This window comes from Saimiri boliviensis, chromosome 16 (assembly GCF_048565385.1).
Source record: "Saimiri boliviensis isolate mSaiBol1 chromosome 16, mSaiBol1.pri, whole genome shotgun sequence".
NCBI lineage: Eukaryota > Metazoa > Chordata > Mammalia > Primates > Cebidae > Saimiri > Saimiri boliviensis.
The window spans coordinates 70,905,686-70,924,815 of NC_133464.1; the positions used below are offsets into that span (position 1 = coordinate 70,905,686).

General features: G+C 35.5%; 1 protein-coding gene and 1 long non-coding RNA gene across 6 annotated transcripts in view; one reads left to right on the forward strand and one right to left on the reverse strand.

The window, feature by feature from the left end:
* Nucleotides 1–467: 467 nt before the first annotated feature.
* On the reverse strand, nt 468–13,156 carry UFM1 (ubiquitin fold modifier 1). 4 transcript variants are annotated; one of them, XM_074387814.1, is made up of 6 exons: nt 12,804–13,156; nt 12,670–12,726; nt 7,641–7,698; nt 3,509–3,548; nt 2,308–2,340; nt 468–1,493 (listed from the first exon to the last, which is right to left on the reverse strand). In XM_074387814.1, coding segments are annotated over exons 1-6 (423 nt in total). In that variant the 5' UTR covers nt 12,806–13,156; the 3' UTR covers nt 468–1,260. The 4 variants fall into 4 exon arrangements, with proteins under 4 accessions (XP_074243915.1, XP_003934451.1, XP_039329207.1 ...); XM_003934402.4 differs by having other exon boundaries at nt 468–1,600; XM_039473273.2 differs by having other exon boundaries at nt 468–607; nt 12,804–13,129.
* LOC141581655 (uncharacterized) overlaps nt 12,451–19,130 on the forward strand; it is a 312,920-nt gene continuing 306,240 nt past the window's right edge. For both annotated transcript variants that reach the window (XR_012514422.1, XR_012514421.1), the window contains exon 1: nt 12,451–12,787. This is a non-coding gene — a long non-coding RNA (uncharacterized LOC141581655). The remainder of the gene's footprint in view (nt 12,788–19,130) is intronic.

A 19,130-nucleotide genomic window follows, 5' to 3' on the forward strand; every position in this document is an offset into this window, starting at 1 on the left:
GGACTACAGGCTGCGCCACCATGCCCAGCTAATTTTTGTATTTTTAGTAGAGACGGGGTTTCACCATGTTGACCAGGATGGTCTTGATCTCTTGACCTCGTGATCCACCCACCTCAGCCTCCCAAAGTGCTGGGATTATAGGCATGAGCCACCGTGCCCGGCCCGATCCAAAATTCTCTTTATCTTTTTAACTAAAATGAATAAATAAGATTCAGTAAATTTTAATGTTAAAAAACTGCTCTCTAAAAAATTATCAGAAGCTTCCAGCTAATTCATTTACCCCCAACAAACTACCTGCTTGTGTTGTGAGGTAGCAATCAAAGACTGTATGATCTTCTGTGACGGGAGTACCCTTGATTCATATGCATTCCCTCTTCACGTGAAGAGTGTGGACAACAAAAGGGACAGATGAGTCACCGTTCAGTACTCATCGACTCTGGTGTTTTCATAGTAAGTTAAATGCCTGATTTCAATTTTACAACAACAAAAAATACCAATATTTATTCTGAAAGGCAATTGTATGTTCCAAATAGCAGATATTAACAATTTCCAACACGATCTCTAGGAATAATCCGCAGTTCTGAACCATGTTTTAGAAAAACATTTCCTATACAAACAGACAAAACATAAAGTTAGGTTTCTAAAAATCAAGTTAGCTTAATATTCTGACAACTATTACATATAATAAATGATTTAGTAAACAGTAAAATAGGTACAAAAGCTCAAGCATCATTAAACCCCAATTCCATGCTTTTTAAATCTTGTTCCTATTCTCGTATCTTTACAATCCAACAAATGCTTAAAATTTAAAATAACACCAGCCATAAAAATGCTGACAAATACTTTCAGCAAGTAACAATGTGAATACATTTAATCTTGACTATCTCCTTCAATACATAATAATATAGCTAAGGACAGAAAAAAATGTGAATTACTACAAACGACAAAAATTTAGATACCCTGACATATTTGGGGTCAGTTGCCTGCTGAGATTTTCTTCATATCCCATGATATGCACATTCAGTTTTTAAAGGTAATATAACAAGCAATCTGTTCGAGTTAGCAGTAATTAAAACCACTGTAAACTGCTGAAAGTTTCTCAAATAAGAAAAAAAGAAACCTCTATCTAGTAAGTTTAATGGCATCCATACAACAAAGTGCCTCGCAATTTTCAATAAACCTTTTTTTTTTTTTTTTTTTTTTTTGAGACGGAGTTTCGCTCTTGTTACCCAGGCTGGAGTGCAATGGCGCAATCTCGGCTCACCGCAACCTCCGCCTCCTGGGTTCAGGCAATTCTCCTTCCTCAGCCTCCTGAGTAGCTGGGATTACAGGCACATGCCACCGTGCCCAGTTGATTTTTTGTATTTTTAGTAGAGACGGGGTTTCACCATGTCGACCAGGATGGTCTCGAACTCTCGACCTCGTGATCCACCCGCCTCGGCCTCCCAAAGTGCTGGGATTACAGGCTTGAGCCACTGCGCCCGGCAATAAACCTTTTTAATTTAATAGAAGTCTCTATTAAAAACTACTGAAGTAACAAAAATTTGCAATTTTAAAATCACTCTTCACTTTCTCTATGGCTGAATTTCAATCACAAGGCCTACGAAAACAACATAATTTTGTTACAATAAAAAATTACTTTAGAATATAATTTAAAAATAACTACTGCTCTAGAATGAGGTTACATTAAAGCATGTCTAATTTTAAAACTTTAGATTATCAGCCCAACAGATTACATTTAAAAAATATAAAACTATGTTTTAAAAAGTTTTAGACTACTTTTCATAAAGTATGAGACTACTTTCACCCTGCCACCTGGTTAGGATACCAATGTATCACCTGTATAAACTTAATGGTTTGAAGATCTGAGTCTAGCTCAGCCTCTTGAAATGTAAATGACTATATTAAAAAAAGAATAGCACTTAATGAATGCTTTCTATAAATAATCCAAGCTATTAAGCAGTTTACATTCACTATCTCACAACTCCCTTAAGAGGTAGGTCAAAAATCCTTATTCCAATGAGAAAACAATCTTATCTACAGACATTTTGTTATATATAATAAATCCCCTTAACGCTTAAGCCACTATTAGGTTGTTACTCGTAGCCAAAAACATGTATAATTGATATACATAATGAAACAACCTATTACTTAGACACACAGGTAAAGACTGGTATATAATCCCTACCAAATAGCTCCATTTTATTAAAATACTGTCAAGTACAATTAGAATAACTTAAATATTCAGTGTCAATTGACATCTATAACCCCACCCACTCCTCCATGAGTTTTCAAATAGATACTCACCAGCAGTCTGTGCAGGATTTATTCCTATTCCATCTAGAAAATAAGTTGTAAAATCACATACATTATTTCTAAAGCTAAAATGGTTTAATCGTAGCAAGAAGAGAGATTTGCCAAAATAGTACTGCTGTGTATACAGACACAAGCCACACAATTTAAATCCCAGAACACGAGTGACAATCTTTCAGGTAAATTATCTGTTGAAACCTACTATTCTGCATTCATACACATTGATGGGTTAGACAAAAACATCTGTTAATGCAACAGTCTTGGTAAGTTCTATGGAATATAGGTTATTCATTATATTTTGTCACATAGAATTAAAAATAATGTTTGTCATTTCTTCCAAAAAACTAAAAAGCACTTAGGTATGCCATGAATCATCTTTGTATTGCTCTGGGTCTATCTTAAGGCTGGGAGAACTCACAAAGGTATTTAGTTCAACGCATGTTACTAAGTTATGAACCTAAAACTTTCCAGAAAGTAAGCCAGCTTTTTCCTAACAGAGAAATATGTCAATGTGGCAGAATGCAGAATATTTTAGAGTGAGAAATTCTGTCTTATCTAAGTTACATCATGCACAGTAAGCCCATCTCCTGTTAGTCTATTGCACAGATCAAACTGCACGTGGGCAACTCATCAGCACCCATCAATACCATATCGTATACATGAAACACAGTTCAGCCCTCCCTGCAATCTTTATTCCTCATCTTATTTCACTAATGATTAAGACTAATTCTATCATCAATTATCAGTGTTCCAGGATATTAAGATTTTTAATTATATACCTAAAAGTGCATAAAATTCTCACTATTGCAAGCCTATAAGAAACCATTTTTTATCAGGAAAGGTATAGCAAAGGTATATCCCTGCTTCACTTTCTATATTCTAAAGCATTTACTAAAGAACTTAATTTAAAAAAAACTTGCTAAATTTAAAATAAAAAGTCATTTTCAGTTATAATCTGGCATGAACTGGTAAGGACAAAAGATACTATAAAGTGCTATACTGTATCACAAGCACAAGAAAATGAAAGGAGCTAATTATGAACAATAACCCTGACTTAGTGTTTACCGTTAAGTATAACATTTATGTTGATATACATATATTTGGGGCTTTTTACATTTAATTTTTATTAACTTGGTTCCTTTTAAACCATTTTGATAAATTTCAGATAACACATAATTTTTAAATGAGTTCTTACCATTGGTAATAATTGCACTTGTTGCAGCAGGAACTTTAAACTAAATGGAAGGAAAGAAATATATACATGTATGTATACATATATAAAACTACAAAAGATAATTAGCAAGAATGGGATACAAATACCATTTTTATCATTCTAAAATATGATTAATCTTTTAGAATAAGTGAAACCATTGAGGAAAGTACAGTTGACCCTTGAATGACGTGCAGATTTTCTTCTGCTTCTGCTACTCCTGAGAAAGCAAGACCAATCCTTCCTCTCCCTTCTCCTCAGTCTATTCAACATGAGACAAGGATTAAGAAGACCTTTTGGGTGGTCCACTTCCACTTAATGAATAGTAAATATACATTCTCTGATGATTTTCTTAATATTTCTTTTCTGTAGCTTACTTTATTCTAAGAATACAGTATATAATACACATAACAAAATATATATTAATCGCCTGTTTATCAATAAGACCTCCAGTCAACAGTAGGCTAAAGTTTTTGAGAAATCAAAAAGTTATATGCAGAGTTTCAACTGCACAGGGGGTTAGAACCCCTAACCCCCACATTATTCAAGGGTCAACTGGACTATATAATTTCCTTTATCTGTAAAAAAGAAATAAAGAAACCCTGTACTATAATCAATGCTTTCTACTGTATTTCATACACCATTAATTGTAAAAGTTTACCTTATTTTATGTATTACAAAAATGAAAAATCACTATTTATGCCCAAATCAATGTTTACTCTTTGGGACTTACCCATCAGTTTTGTCATTTATAATTCTCTTTAATAGCAAAAAAGTATATGCAAAATAGACTGATGAGATTATTCCTAAAATTTCTCCATAGAAATTGCAAGATCTGAACAGATGCTCTGTTTAATGAGTGGTGCCTATAGAAGATTTTCAGGTAACAACCAAAGCTTTTATTCCTTACATTCTCCTTAAATGATCTGCTGATTTAAAGCTCAAGGGATTGCAATAGTCCAATTATGTCATTAGGAAATAATAATTAACTGTAGATGATGTTACCTAGACAATTATGTGAATGCCATTTGGCCAACAGTGATAGCAAGCTTCCCCTGATCTATTAAAGAGATGTTTAAAATGATGTTTTTTAAATCAATGAAATGTGGTATGGAATTTATTGGTAGCTAAAAGGTAGATTCCATCTCTTCAAGAGACCAACAATTGCCAAAGTGTGTTTATGTCTTCATAGTTTATTCATTGGTCCAACAAATACTTATTAAGTATGTTTGTGTTATGGATTAATTTTATAGATATAATATAATAATATAGATATTATATTATAGTTTTGTGATCAAGTAAGTTTGGAAAACACATTAAACTAGTGGTCTTCTCAAAAGCCTTTCATATATTGCTAACAGAAATGAAGTGTTTCTCATACTTTCTGACCAGTAATCCCTGTTCTTCATGACTTTTTTTTTTTTTGGTGGTATGATTTTGTGTATGGTTCTACTTGGCTGGGAAACTCTACTTTAGGCATTTATAATCATCACATATACACAGTTGAGAAAAACTAAAAGCTTATTTTAAATTATAAGTTGAAGAATCAACTTTTAAAATAAGGCCTTAAAAATGCCTGAGAACAATTATTTGTTATAGTATTCTGTACATATTAATAATAAAAACATTTTAGCACTTTGGGAGGCTGAGGCAGGCAGATCAAGAGGTCAAGAGATCAAGATCATCATGGCCAACATATTGAAACCCCGTCTCTACTAAAAATACAAAAATCAGCTGGGCATGATGGCACGCACCTGTAGTCCCAGCTACTCAGTAGCCTGAGGCAGGAGAATTGCTTGAACCTGGAGGCAGAGGTTACAGAGAGCTGAGATTGCGCCACTGCACTCCAGCCTGACAACAGAGCGAGACTCCATCTCCATCGCCCAAAAAAAAAAAAAAAAAAATTAATAATAAACATATTTTAATCTCAATGTGGTATACTCTTACAATTGTGTCCTTTTAAAGATTTAAAAATTTTTAAAGAATTTCAAATGTACTTAAGTAAACTTAAAAATGCATCATAAATATTTTGCACAGGCCATAATCTCAATAAGAATTTGATCAAACACTCAAAATAATTATAGTGCTCTCAGATTTACAAAGCTAGAGTCCTACAAAGTTTTTAGTTCCCCTAGTGATTGAGTCTTACTTTTACATCATACCCACTTTAAGATATGCTATGTATTTTCTTAGTCACACCCATGTAGTAGCAACCTATAACTTTTAAAACCAAAAACAATTGCTGACAGTTTTTCCCTTAGGCAGAATGTGGAAGAAATGGTTAAACTAAAATATGAAGAGCCATCACTAGTGATGTAAAATGTAGTATCTACTCCTTTTTTGTCCTATAATACTGACAGGTTTTCTACTGAATGCAAAGTATTCTTTTATGCTCTCCTGTTTTCATTTATTTTCCTGCTCAGATTCCCTGTAATTCTTATCATTTAGGCTGTAAAGCGCTCTTTGAAGGTTTCAGGAACTCATTACTTACCCTAATCATGTGCTGGGAAATTTTATTATTGCTTACTAAGACAATTTTAACAGAGATTTAAATCCAGACTCTGGCTTTCTTGAGTCAACTTTTGTTCGCACTGAATGATTCTACAATTTCATTTCATGAAAGCCCCTCTCACAATGACCTGTAAGTCATATCCTTGCTAAATATGTAACACCTATGATTTATAACACTGATCCACTTACACCTAATAAATAGTAAATATACTTTCACTTAGGATTTTCTTAACATTTTCTTTTCTGTAGCTTACTTTACTGTAAGCTTTACTTACAAGCTACATTAATCAATATATATGGTTGTGTGGTGTTTCTTAGTTTATTCACTACTGTATGTTAAGATTTTCTTCTACTTTTATTAGAAAACCAGGATCACAGAAATGCCTTTGCATTATAAAGGACACATAATAAGGTATCTACAAAATATAACAAATATGAATGAAAGCTTGTATAGATCTACTTCTTAAATCTGGAATTTGTAGATTCTGTTATGCTCCAGACTACGAATATTTCTTGTAAGTAATCTGTGCAGCAAAAAATAATGACAATGCTATATTCATATTTGTGTTCCATCACATTTTTCTTACTCCTTTGGCATAAAGAATATATCAACAATGACACAAAACAAATGCTACTACTTGGCGGTTTAATTCCAAATGAATGACGAATGATGTTAGTGATTCCTGACAACACAAGGACCTCTGAGCACTGATGAATTGGCTGACTTCCCATGCTTAAGTACAGGGCAGGATTCTGTATTAAGCTATTTCCTTATTAATGTAGTTATGAAAATTATTTTTCTGTGACTATAAACTTTTCTAAATATTCTGAACCAAAACATTTTGATTTGAGTTACAATGTACTGGTTTAGCACTTTTAGCTTCACCAAATTTCAGTAAATAATGTTTTTTTCTCAAAATCACTTGATCAGAGAGAAGGACAGGCATTAACTACTTCCAATTTACTGAAAAAGAGGGATTTGCATCATGTCATACAACTTACTGACACCCCAAAACAGGAATCCCAAGTCTCCCACGTCACATCTGGGTACCATTTCTACCAGATCAAGCTACTTTTCCAAGTGTCATGTCTAAAAAGTTGCCTATAGATGCTTCTAATAATTTTGAATAAAAAAAAAAATTCTTCTAAAACAGAAAACTGAAGCATGTTTTAGAAAACTAGACACTTCAACAAATTTTACTGACATTCCACATATTCATATAGAAAATTTGAAAACGATGATAAAGATTTTATAAAATTGTATTTCTGGAATCAAAACTAGTAAAATCTAAGTACATAGAATATAAGGTGATATGATGTTGCATTTTAAACAACATTTACAAGTCAGTGCCTTTTTAATTTTCGTAAAAATTCTCCTTATAATTTTCAATGGTTTAATTAATCAGATACGGCAATTTGTTTAACTCATGCTTCTTGTATCTGAAAGTAAGTCTTAACTATCATCCTACTTACAACTTTTTGATCACATTAACCTAGTAATGAAGCAAATGGAAATGATGAGTCAACATGCAGGCAAAGCTTAAAGATGTTTGAAGCATATTGGCAAACTGCATTCCATAAAGGTTGTCCCAACTTCTGTACTTACTTCTTCTGCTGCAAACTTTAAGACTGCTGTGAAAGGTGTACTTTCAGGAACACTGAGTCTGCAAGAAGAATTTTAAAACAGCTTCTTTTAAAGTCAACATTTTCTAAAAAAGCCCTTTTGTTCCTTATTTCTGTGACGGTAGCCAATCTGGACAAAGCTGCCTTTTCAGTTTCAAAGTTAGTGATTTTGATTGTATACTACATTATTTAACTCAAAATAATAATAATAACTTTAAAAACTCCAACAGCAAATAGCCTTAGAGCTAGGATGATGACCTAGCTCCACTTGAGAATTAACCTCTACAGGTGTAGCATAAATATTTTCTAACACTTTGATACACCTAAGTCTAGCATATGGACTGCTGTTTGCTTCTAAAGATGGATTTCAAAGAGGGGAAGCTCTCCTTGGTCTTCAGTACACTTTACCTCCCATCTAAGTAGCTAGGCACTTGATGCAGTAATGTTATCATTTTCATTACCAGTAGAAGGCTACTTGGGAAGCATCACTGAATCATAAAGCTTTTGATGAACCTTCTGTGTACTCTTAATATTAATTCATGTCCAAAATTCGTAGACCAAATTGATAAAAATACATGAAGTTTATGATGGCAAAATGCCAATAGTAAATTGATTTTTCCACCATCATTTAAAATGGGCTAAGTAAAATCAAATAACATTTGAAGAGGGATGTGTGACTTTGTTAACTGACCTGTATAATGGCAAGTATTTTAAAGATCACCAATACATATTTTTTTTTCTAAATGACTTAGTTCCAGGGTCAATCTGTATTAATTTTCCAATTAAAAAAAAAATCAAGAGACTTACTTTATACCTTAAGAAAATACTTAAAGACACCGAGGTTTTAAATTTTTTTAAAAATAATGATTCCTAAGGTCAAATAAATTACTATCAGTAAAAATAGAAAACAATCTTTCAAAGCAGAGGAGACTGACAAGCTAGACATTTCTCACTGAAACGTCTCTGTTTGTCACCATGGTATATTGTATTATTCTTAAGTGTCTTAATACTAGCTACCATTATTCTTCAGTGTATGCCCAGGCTCCTCACTCAGTCTACAGATCTCTGAATGTAACAATCACTATATGAGTAACAGCATATGGTAGCAGTTTTCAGTAACAGAAATGTGAATAGATATCTTGGCTGACCTCATTCCACAATTCCAAAATACTGTTAAAGGATGAAAATGGGTATCATTCTTACCCTTTCTTTACTAATTTTTTTGGAGATGCAGAAAATAAAAACATAATCCTAAAGGATAGCCATTTGTTTAAAAACTAATGGACTGGCAATGTGACAGTTTACAAAGCAGACAATGTAGTAGTTTACAAAGTTCACAAAGTATTTCTGCAGTATATATGCAGTTTAGAATCTGAGATTCATTTTCCTAGAACTCTGCATCAATCAGAGAACTTCTAAACTCTTGGAATTCAATTCACTTTTAAACTGGAGACTTGGAAATGTCCTTACAATGTAACTAGATGTCATACTGATGCTCATTAAAATAAGTTTCTATCTGTACATTAAGTTGGTGTGTATCCACAGAAAAGCCAATGAAATAAATAAAAAATGAAACCATCTTTTAATGCAAGTTCTAATTGGCAGAAAATTAGAGAAACTGAGAGTTAAAGTGACTCCACAGATCTTCTCTAAAGTTTTATTTGCTATGCCAATCAATGATAGACTGGATAAAGAAAATGTGGCACATAGACCCCAGGGAATACTATGCAGTCATAAAAAAGGATGAGTTCATATTGTTTGCAGGGACATGAATGAAGCTAGAAAACCATCACTCTCAGCAAACTAACACAAGAATAGAAAATCAAACACTGAATGTTCTCATTCATAAGCAGGAGTTGAACAATGAAAACACATGGACACAGGGAGGGGACATCACACACTGGGGCCTGCCTGTGGGTGGGGGCCTAGGGGAGGGATAGCATTAGGAGAAATACCTAATGTACATGATGGGTTGATGGGTGCAGCAAACCACCATGGCACTTGTATACCTATGTAACAAACCTGCACATTCTGTACAAGTACCCCAGAACTTAATTAAAAAAAAACACACACACAAAAAAAACACGTAGTTTCTGGCTGGGCCTGGTGGCTCACACCTGTAATCCCAGAACTTTGAGAGGCTGAGGCAGGAGGATCACTTGAGCCCATGAGTTCAAGACAGGCCTGGGCAACACAGGGAGACCCCGTCTCTATTGGGAAAAAAAAAAAAAAAAACCAAAAATATTAGCCAGGTCTAGTAGTGCACAACTGTGGTCCCAGCTATTCAGGAGTCTGAGGTGGGAAAATAAATAAATAAATAGTCATATTTACCAGTCATTTCATAAAATTGGTACTTAAATTATCATAGTGTTTTGAATATACTTACATTAATAAGAATTTTTAAATTACTGGCATCATTTGTTCTTTTAATATCTCATAGAAACAAAATAGTAACATAAATTGACAAGAAATTATCTTAAAGACTAAGTCCACAGGTAGCTAAAGAAGGGTGAGATTAACTCTGTGGACAATTACAAAAATCTTCACAGAGGTGAGATTTTTATTATAAAATATGTTGTGGTCATGAGACTGCATTCTAAGCACAGAAAAGAACAAGAGTAAAGGAAGGAAAGATTAAAAGAGCTAGCTTGTCAATTTGAAAATGGGGAGGCTGAAGCTTTATGTATACGATTGTGGTATAAGGACTGGAAGAGAAGAAAATGTGCCAAATAAGACAGGAAAGATTTGAAATAGACTGAAAAAGCAAAAGCTGTGTTTTTAATTCATCCCATGTACAGAAGAATGTTTAACTTCAATAAAAATTCTGCAACCTAGTGTCAATACCAATAGTACTTCTAGTAACAAACAAAAATCAAAACCAAAATTAACTGACTTTTCTAGAATTCAACTATTAGGTGACGCTTAACTTGGGGGAAGTTTCTCTACCCAAGTATGCTTACCTGTTTGACAGGCAAAAAGTGATATTAAAAAGCTAAAACATGTTTCCCCACAAATCTCAGAGTTGCTTCTGTTAGTATCCAAGCACTAGTTACCATTTACTTTGAAAAGAAAATATAGCACAGATACCCTTGTACACACATTTACATGTTATGCGTATTTTACACACACACACACCCTTATATACATACACAACTACACACACACATTCATACATACTCAACAACAATTGTACCTACTGAATTTAGTAACCACATATTACCACATATTAATGTTCCAGGCTCTTAATGATACTGTCCTGCTCCAACCTCTTCTTTCCTTCTCACGATCTCTTTCTAGAGTACATTTGCATACTGATGAGAATAATTCCGTATAGAGGGAGAAACCAATAATGAGGAGAGAGAGGGCCACTGGACTCCATCTACTTTAATCTTGACAACACTGAAATAGATGGGAACCAGAGCTCAAGTGGTTTTTCATAGGAGTGAAGTCATTTTTTCCATTCTAACAGGATGGGAGACTGAAATTAATGGATTTATCGATGTAGTAGTAGCTTTATATTGGTGGAAAGATGACAGAATTTCCCTCTGATGGCTTGAGAGCAAGGGAAAGAGAAGATGGGGAAGAGTTTGAAATTTTTAAACAATCCTGAGAAATGTTTTTACACAATTTTTTAAAAATTGTGTAAAGATGGGGAGAGTTTGAAATTTTTAAACAATCCTCCTTATTCTCAGAATAAGGAGGAAATGAGCAAACTTGAAGAACGTAGAAAAGTGCTAGTTACTATTGATTATAGTCATGAATTTAATGTAAAACCCACCAGTCTGTTATTTTCTCCAGGGACATTCAGCTATGTACAGAGAACGCAAAATAGCTGGTTTACAGAGTTGGTGTGTCACTAACCAAAATATGCTTGGAGGAGAGACAGGGCCACCAGAGTTGAGGATGCTTGCATGAGAATGATTTAAAGATAGACCCATGGACTCTTAAGGAGCAAGGTAAGGAAAACGAGTGGGAATAGCTGTAAATTAAATATCACTCTGATTAACGGACTAAATGTAGAAGAGAAATTACAGTAAATCAGGTAGGAGAGACTGTGGCTATCCATAACAGTGCCTGTAAACGACATTTTAGAGACGGAGCAATTATTGGAATCTTAAGGTGATAGGCTGCAACCATGAATACCTGAGATAAAGTGTAAAAAGGATATTTTGGAGATGAAATGATCAAGGGAGCAAATGACTGAGAGGTAGGGATCGTGGGTTGGTGAATCACTGAAATTTATCAGTTCGGCTAGGTAGGACACAGTACTAAGCATATTAATTACGCAAAATATCCTATTGTAATTATGTTCTTTGCTACATTTCATGCTATTTCCAAGTGCAATAACCCCAAAAGTGTGTACTTAAAATCTATCATTCAACTGCGAAGGATAAGTGAAGGCCCCACATGGATAAACTATCCCCTATTTATGCATTTTCTCAAACCTAATAAATACTCTATTAAATCTCAACACAGAAAGGGTGTGATCTGAGTCTCATTACTTTGTGATGCCCGATTATTGAGTTACTCACACACACACAAAACTCACAAGCCGCAGAATAACAAACGTTCAAGTAATTTCGAAGTTTGACTATCAGGATAGAATGTCTCCCCTAACTTCCTCAAACAGCTGCTTAAAGCGGTGAAACGTTTTTCTCATCTCCAGGAGATGGGGGTCTGTTTAAGAATCCCAGCAAATTACCAGAACCTGGTCCACCTGTCGTCCCGCTCCACCTGACCACCGAATGAATTCCGAGGGGCGGTCACTAATAAGAAACACACCCACACCCTCGTGCCGGGGCCAGGCTGCCCAGCTGCCACTTAGCGAGCAAGTACGGACCTCTCCTCACGGGCTCCAGTGGGAGAGGCTCCTGGAAGGGCGCGAGCCAGGAAGGTAGGGCAAATGCAGAGATGAAGACTGCATGGGATAGTTGCTGGAAAGGCTTGGCTTACCCCCAGCCCAGCCCCGTCCTGTTCGGCCCCAAAAGGCCCATCCCGGCCGAGCTACTCACACTTTGTACGGCAGCCGCGGATCCGACGTCAGCGTGATCTTAAAAGAAACCTTCGACCTGAGGAAAAGAGCGAGAGAGAGTCAGGGCTGGACGGCAGGACCAGGGATGAAGGCGGTCGGTAAGCAAACACTTACATGGTGGTGTCGGGGTGAATCTAGAACAGAAGCCAGCCCCGCGGGGTAGCACGACTTCCTCCACTGTGCCGGGAACCGCCGGGCGCCGCTAACATCCACGTCTCCCTAGGCAAACTGGGGACCTCCGAAGTTGTTGCTGTCCAACGCAATGCCTGAAAATCGGCCCTAAGATTTCATGCTGCATAGCGCTGTTAAGTCACAAATATCTTATGCTTTTGCGTATAAATAGCTGAGAAAAAAGTATGGATGATGCGTATAAAATATATTTTTAACTTTGTTAATTTGCTACTATATTTTTAGTCAGGCAGAATAATCCTGGGCATAGAGAGTAGGACCCTAGGTCCCAGCTGGTAGGTTTGGTCGGAAGTAAGGGTATAAGGTAGGCAGACGAAGAGCAAGACGGACTTGGGGCGAGGCTGGGGGCGGGGTTGGGGCGGAGATGGGGCGGGGCTTGGCCGGGCGCGCTGCAAAGTTGCTAAGGCAACCTGAGCGCAGGAAAGCTTCACTGGTTTTCCAGAAGCAGGAATTGTGTAACACTGCTTTATTATTAGTTTTCTTCTGTCTTTCCAGCAAACCAATCCTGTTGTAGCCCTTACCTTTCTCATAGTTTCTCCTTCACGCTTTACTTTCTGATACTGATTTATAACTAGTTAATTTCAATAAGAGAGCTATCAAGAGCGAATTCTCTGTGCCAAGACTCCCACTGGGGTTGGTGAGGAAAAAAAAAAAAAAAAAAAAAAAAAAAACACGAGGTTTTTGCATTTCAGGAACGTGGCGTGTAGTTGGGAAGACTCATCTATGAACAGATTTCAATAATTGGTTATGTGGTCTAATAGAATTAAACCAGTGCGCTAAGTTGCTAATCATTAACCACGTTTTTTAACCACCTTTGAACCCTTTCTATGTGCAGGGCACTAAGCTAAACTCTGGGGAATCCAAGATGAGTAAGGTAGATAGGTGTCAACTGTCTAGGATCTAACAGTCAGAAGTTCCTGTATAGTGATGATGGAAGAAAATTGTCCTCTAAACTTTATTACAAATCTAAACCTCTGTGTTTAGAAAATACGCATCTCTCTCGCAATGACTGAAATGCCCTTTTAAAATATTGGCATTAATAGACAAAGGAGGAAGCAGGTAGGCAATAAAATAATGAGGCAATCTAGTTGATCTTTAGAATATATGTCAGATTCTTAAGGAGAGAAATTTAAGAGAGGAACCAGGAAGGAACTGTAGTGGGTATAATGGAGACCAAATTCATCTTTGCTGTAATTTTGCGGCCAACTGATCTTCTATTGGTGACATTTCCCAATGGAGAGAGTTCTGGTTCTGACTGTAGGAAAGTGAGACTCCAACATTCTCATGACAGTCATCCTCACTTTTTTTTTTTTTTTTTTTTTTTTGAGAAAGGAAAAAAGAATAATAATAAAGAAGAGGAAGAAAGAGGAAGAGGGAGAGAGAATGGGGGTATTGCTTTATTGCCCGGGCTAGAATGCAGTCTAAATATAGGTATGCCTATAATTGTCCTTAATAATGGAGACATAAAAGAAAATGAGGGAAGACAATAACAAACAAGGAGCCAACCAACATTTCGTTTAAACTTCTAAGTTGATATGATGTGGTACTGATAAGAGTGTATATTTTGTGTATTTAAAGTGGAGAGTTCTATAAATGTTAATTACATTTACTTGTTCCAGATCTGAGTTCAAGTCCTGGATATCGCTGTTAATTTTCTGTCTCATTGATCTGTCTAATATTAATGTTGAAGTCTCCGACTATTATTGTGTGGGAGTCTAAGTCTCTTTATTAGTCTTGTGTGTCTGGATATTCCTGTATTGGGTTCGTATATATTTAGGATCTTGAGCTCTTCTTGTTGTTGCATTGATGCTTTTATCATTATATAATGTCCTTCTTTGCTTCTTTTGATCTTTGTTGCTTTAACGACTATTTTATCAGGGGCAAAAATTGTAACTTCTGTTTTTTATTTATTTATTTTAGCTCTCTGGTTGGTTGGTAAATCTTTCTCCATCCCTTGTTTTGAGTCTTTGTGTATCCTTGAATGTGAGATGGGTCTGGATGTAGCATATTGATGGGTTTTAGTTTTTTATCCAAATTGCCTGTCTGTCTTTGGATTGGGGGATTTAGTCAATTTAAATTTAGAATTAATAATGATATATGTGAGTTTAATACTGCCATTTAATATTAGCTGGCTATTTTGCCCATTAGTTGATGTAAATTCTTCATTATATTGATGTTCTTGTTGGTATTTTTTTAGAAAGGCTGATACTGTTTGTTCCTTTCTATGTGTAGTGGTTCTTTCAGAAGCTCTTGTAAAGCAGGCCTGGTGGTGATGAAATCTCTGAGTGCTTGCTTGTTCACAAAAAACTTTATTTTTCCTTCACTTATGAAGCTTAGTTTGGCTGGATGTGAAATTCTTGGTTGAAAGTTCTTTTCTTTAAGGATGTTGAATATTGGTCCCCACTCTCTTCTGGCTTGTAGGGTTTCTGCTGAGAGATCTGCCCTAAGTCTGATAGGCTTCCCTTTGTGGGTAACCTGACCTTTCTCTCTGGCTGCCCTTAGTATTTTCTCTTTCATTTCAACCCTGGTGAATCTGACGATTATGTGCCTTGGGGTTGCTCTTCTTGAAGAATATCTTTGTGGTGTTCTCTGTATTACCTGGAGTTGAATATTATCCTGCCTTACTAGGTTGGGAAAATTTTCCTGAATAATATCCTGAAGCGTATTTTCCAGCTTGGATTCATTCTCTTCGTCACATCCAGGTACACCTATCAAGCGTAAATTAGGTCTTTTCACATAGTCCCATATTTCTTGGAGACTTTCCTCATTCCTTTTTATCCTTTTTTCTCTAATCTTGTCTTCTTGTTTTATTTCATTGAGTTGGTCTTCGACCTCTGATATCCTTTCTTCTGCTTGATCAATTCGGCTGCTAAAACTTGTGCATACTTCACGTAGTTCTCGTATTGTGTTTTTCAGCTCCATCAATTCACTTATTTTCCTCTCCAAATTGTGTATTCTTGTTAACATTTCGTCAAACCTTTTTTCAAAGTTCTTAGTTTCTTTGGATTGGGTTAGAACAAGTTCTTTTAATTCACAGAAGTTTCTCATTATCCACATTTTGAAGCCTGCTTCTGTAATTGGAACACAGTTGTTCTCCATCAAGCCTTGTTCCGTTGCTGATGAGGAACTGGGATCCCCTGCTGAGGGAGAGGCATTCTGATCTTGGGTATTCTCAGCCTTTTTTGGCTGTTTTCTTCCCTTCGTTATAAATTTATCCATCTGTGGTCTTTATATTTACCGTCTTTGTAATTGGGTTTCTGAGTGGACGTCCGACGTCCGACTTATTGATTCTCAGCGCCGAAATCTGAGCAACCCACTGCGCCGACTCAGTCAGCGGCGTTAAGATTGATGGTGCTTTTCTGACTCTGCACCAAGAACCCACGCTCTGAGGCGCCAGCAAAACCGCCTCGCTGGTCACTAGAGTCGCGCTGGCGACTTGTGGGGCTCCTCCACTGGGAATCTCCTGGTGCGTGAGCAACAAGAATTCATGTGAAGGTGAGGCGTCCTCTCGTTCTTTGCGCTTTCACTGGGAGCTACAATCCCAGTGATCAGCCATCTTGGATCTTTCATCCTCACTTTTAAAAATGCTGGTCTTACCATATATGTAGATGAAAACAAATATTGATTGACTGATTTAGGGATCAATAGTTACAGCCTTAATAGCTGAAACTATTCAATTAGTGGATGTGACTAAAACTTGTGAATATGCTAATAAGGATAAAACTATGATTCTGTCTACCCCTTGTCAGCTAGCCAAATAATAATCATAGAGATTAGTGTATATATTTACAGTCTATATATGTAAGAGTACATATATATTTTGAAACAAAATTTGCATCCTGCTATTTATAGTTTGGTGTCTGCTCATGTATTAAAACGTGGCAAAATCCTAAAGAGAAAAATGTATTTTGATTAGAGAGCTTTTATTGTATGTATAAAAAATGGTGAAAACAGAATTCAGCCCAAGGCAGTGTAACTTTGGTACTCAGATTCTGTTGCTTCAGAAAATACATTTGTATAATATATCAAAATGACATCTCTTGAGATATTAAAAAGTAGCTGTTTCTAAATGTTTAGAATTATTTTTCACCTCAATTCCCCAACTCTGATTCTCATATGTTTGTCTCCTCAGAGTCACAGCATGATTTGTAGAGCCTCCTGCATTTTACTTTGCTTAGGATAAGAAAGAAATTATAAATGGATTTATTTATATTCAATATATATATTTTTTAAACATCGTGAAGGGATTTACAATTGGAAAATTTTATAGCAAAACAAGGACCTTCCCATTTACTGAAAAGTTAAAATGTTAAAGTACATTTAACGACTGTAATCAGAAGCAAACTCTGAAGCAAATTTTTGGAGATCATTGGCAAATGTAACATTTTAAGACAACAAACATCCTAAATGGCCTAATGTATTTTGGAAAAGATCCAATTAGCACCACGTAGAGGCAGAAATGATTGTAGAAGTGCACAGTGTGACCATATTAGAACTCATTAAATGTCAATGAAGTGTACCAATATTCTATTTGCAAATGCATATAAATTTTCCATTATTAGAAGAAAGCAGAAGGAAATTAAATTTACATAAGGACTAAAAAGATTTGCTTCCATAGTCATAGAAATTTTTCTGACTAGTTATTCTATAGCCAACTTTATTTTTTATATTCCTCTGGATGCCAAAAAAATGTTTTTCATTTTCACCCCAATTTGATTGTATTTATGATTGTGACTAGAATCATCCAATAGTCAAATTATATAATCTTGAAACAGCTGTACCTGAATAAACCTTAAGATACTCTATTCCAAATACTTCATATTACAGGGAAAAAATTGTAGACTGATCAACTAGTAATAAACATACTTAATAGTAGTTAAATTTTTCCTTTTTTTATTGCCTTTTCTCCCCTCAAAATTCACTATAAAGCATGATATAATTGAAGCAATGATAATAATAATGACTCAAAATTCGTTAAGATTTATTTTGTGCTAGTATTAACCACTTTGTACAAATCAAATGACAAAATATAGACTTTAAACTTTGATGCCTTGGCTATAAGTTATAGTGACAAAAAGCCTTATGCAAAGAGAAGAGAGTTTATTTGGTTGCAGAACTACTTAGAATATGTAAATACTGTGTTATTTTCAAGGTAAGAACTAGAAGCTTAGAGAATGTTTACATTCCTATGAGTCAAAAAGAACAACGAAATAAGTTGAGATTGAAGGTTAACAAGTCCAGGCAAGCCCTGATAGAGGACTGTAGCTCTAAATGTGCTACCTTTGATGGTTATGGTTACATATTTTCCCCAAATATTTCCAAAATTCAATGAGAAAAAGAAATGACTTTTCTACAAAGCTCATTGACTATAATGCTTCTAAATTTGAGCCTTAATCACAAAACTTGGAATATTTTAACCACAGAATTTGTAAAATACATTTATTTCAAAATGGCATTTTGAACTGTAAAGATACAGGAACTTAACAGTCTTATATAATTAAATTTTCTCTCTAAACATTGTGTGAATTCTTCGTTTAATGGAAACATTACTTTTAGAAAAACTAAAGTAGCCTCTGACAAATCCATTTCAAACACGGATTTTTTCCCCCACATTTACATATTTTTATCTTTTTACCAGCCTAATGAGGCAAATATTAATATTCTATCTTTTCTCTATTAACTCAAGGTTTTCTTAGTCCAGTTGAGATTTTTAGATCCATTCATAGTTTCTCCTTACACAACTCTTCTTGCAGTTGTATGTAGAACACAGGCTTCAGAGGGCTGTGACAGCTGGTCCTTTGTCATCATCTGTCCATATTCTCAGTAATATTGTATCCACTTAACACATCTGAGACACATGTCATCTCATTTTTGTCTGGAGATATCAGTCCTTTTTGTGGGCTGGCAAGACGACTTTAGGACTTTTGGTTGCCTCTAAGGGATGTAAGAAAAGTGCCCTCTTGTATCACTCTGTGGCTACGGGGAACCCAGCAGGGCTCAGACATCTTTGACGAATGATAACATGCTTTTCTCCCAAAGTGGAGGGAACCTCGTTGCCTTTCTGGGCTCCAATGGGAGCAATCACTAGACGTATTTTCTCTGATTCTGAAATCCTCTAGAGGTTGTTTTCCCTAGGGACGAAGGAATAGGGCCATCTTTCAGGGACAGCTTACAATGTCTATCATTTTCTTCTCTTCCTTTCTCCAGCCCAGAGTATTTTTTTTTAATAGACCCTATTTTTTAGAGCAGTTT

What these genes read in the sequence shown, in the direction of transcription:
- UFM1 (XM_074387814.1), bottom strand. An exon ending in TAAAGTTTGCAGCAGAAGAA is followed by an intron (nt 3,549 to 7,640) that starts GTAAGTACAGAA and finishes CCTTCCATTTAG; the next exon opens with TTTAAAGTTCCTGCTGCAAC. An exon ending in AAATCCTGCACAGACTGCTG is followed by an intron (nt 1,494 to 2,307) that starts GTGAGTATCTAT and finishes TAAATTAAAAAG; the next exon opens with GTTTATTGCCGGGCGCAGTG.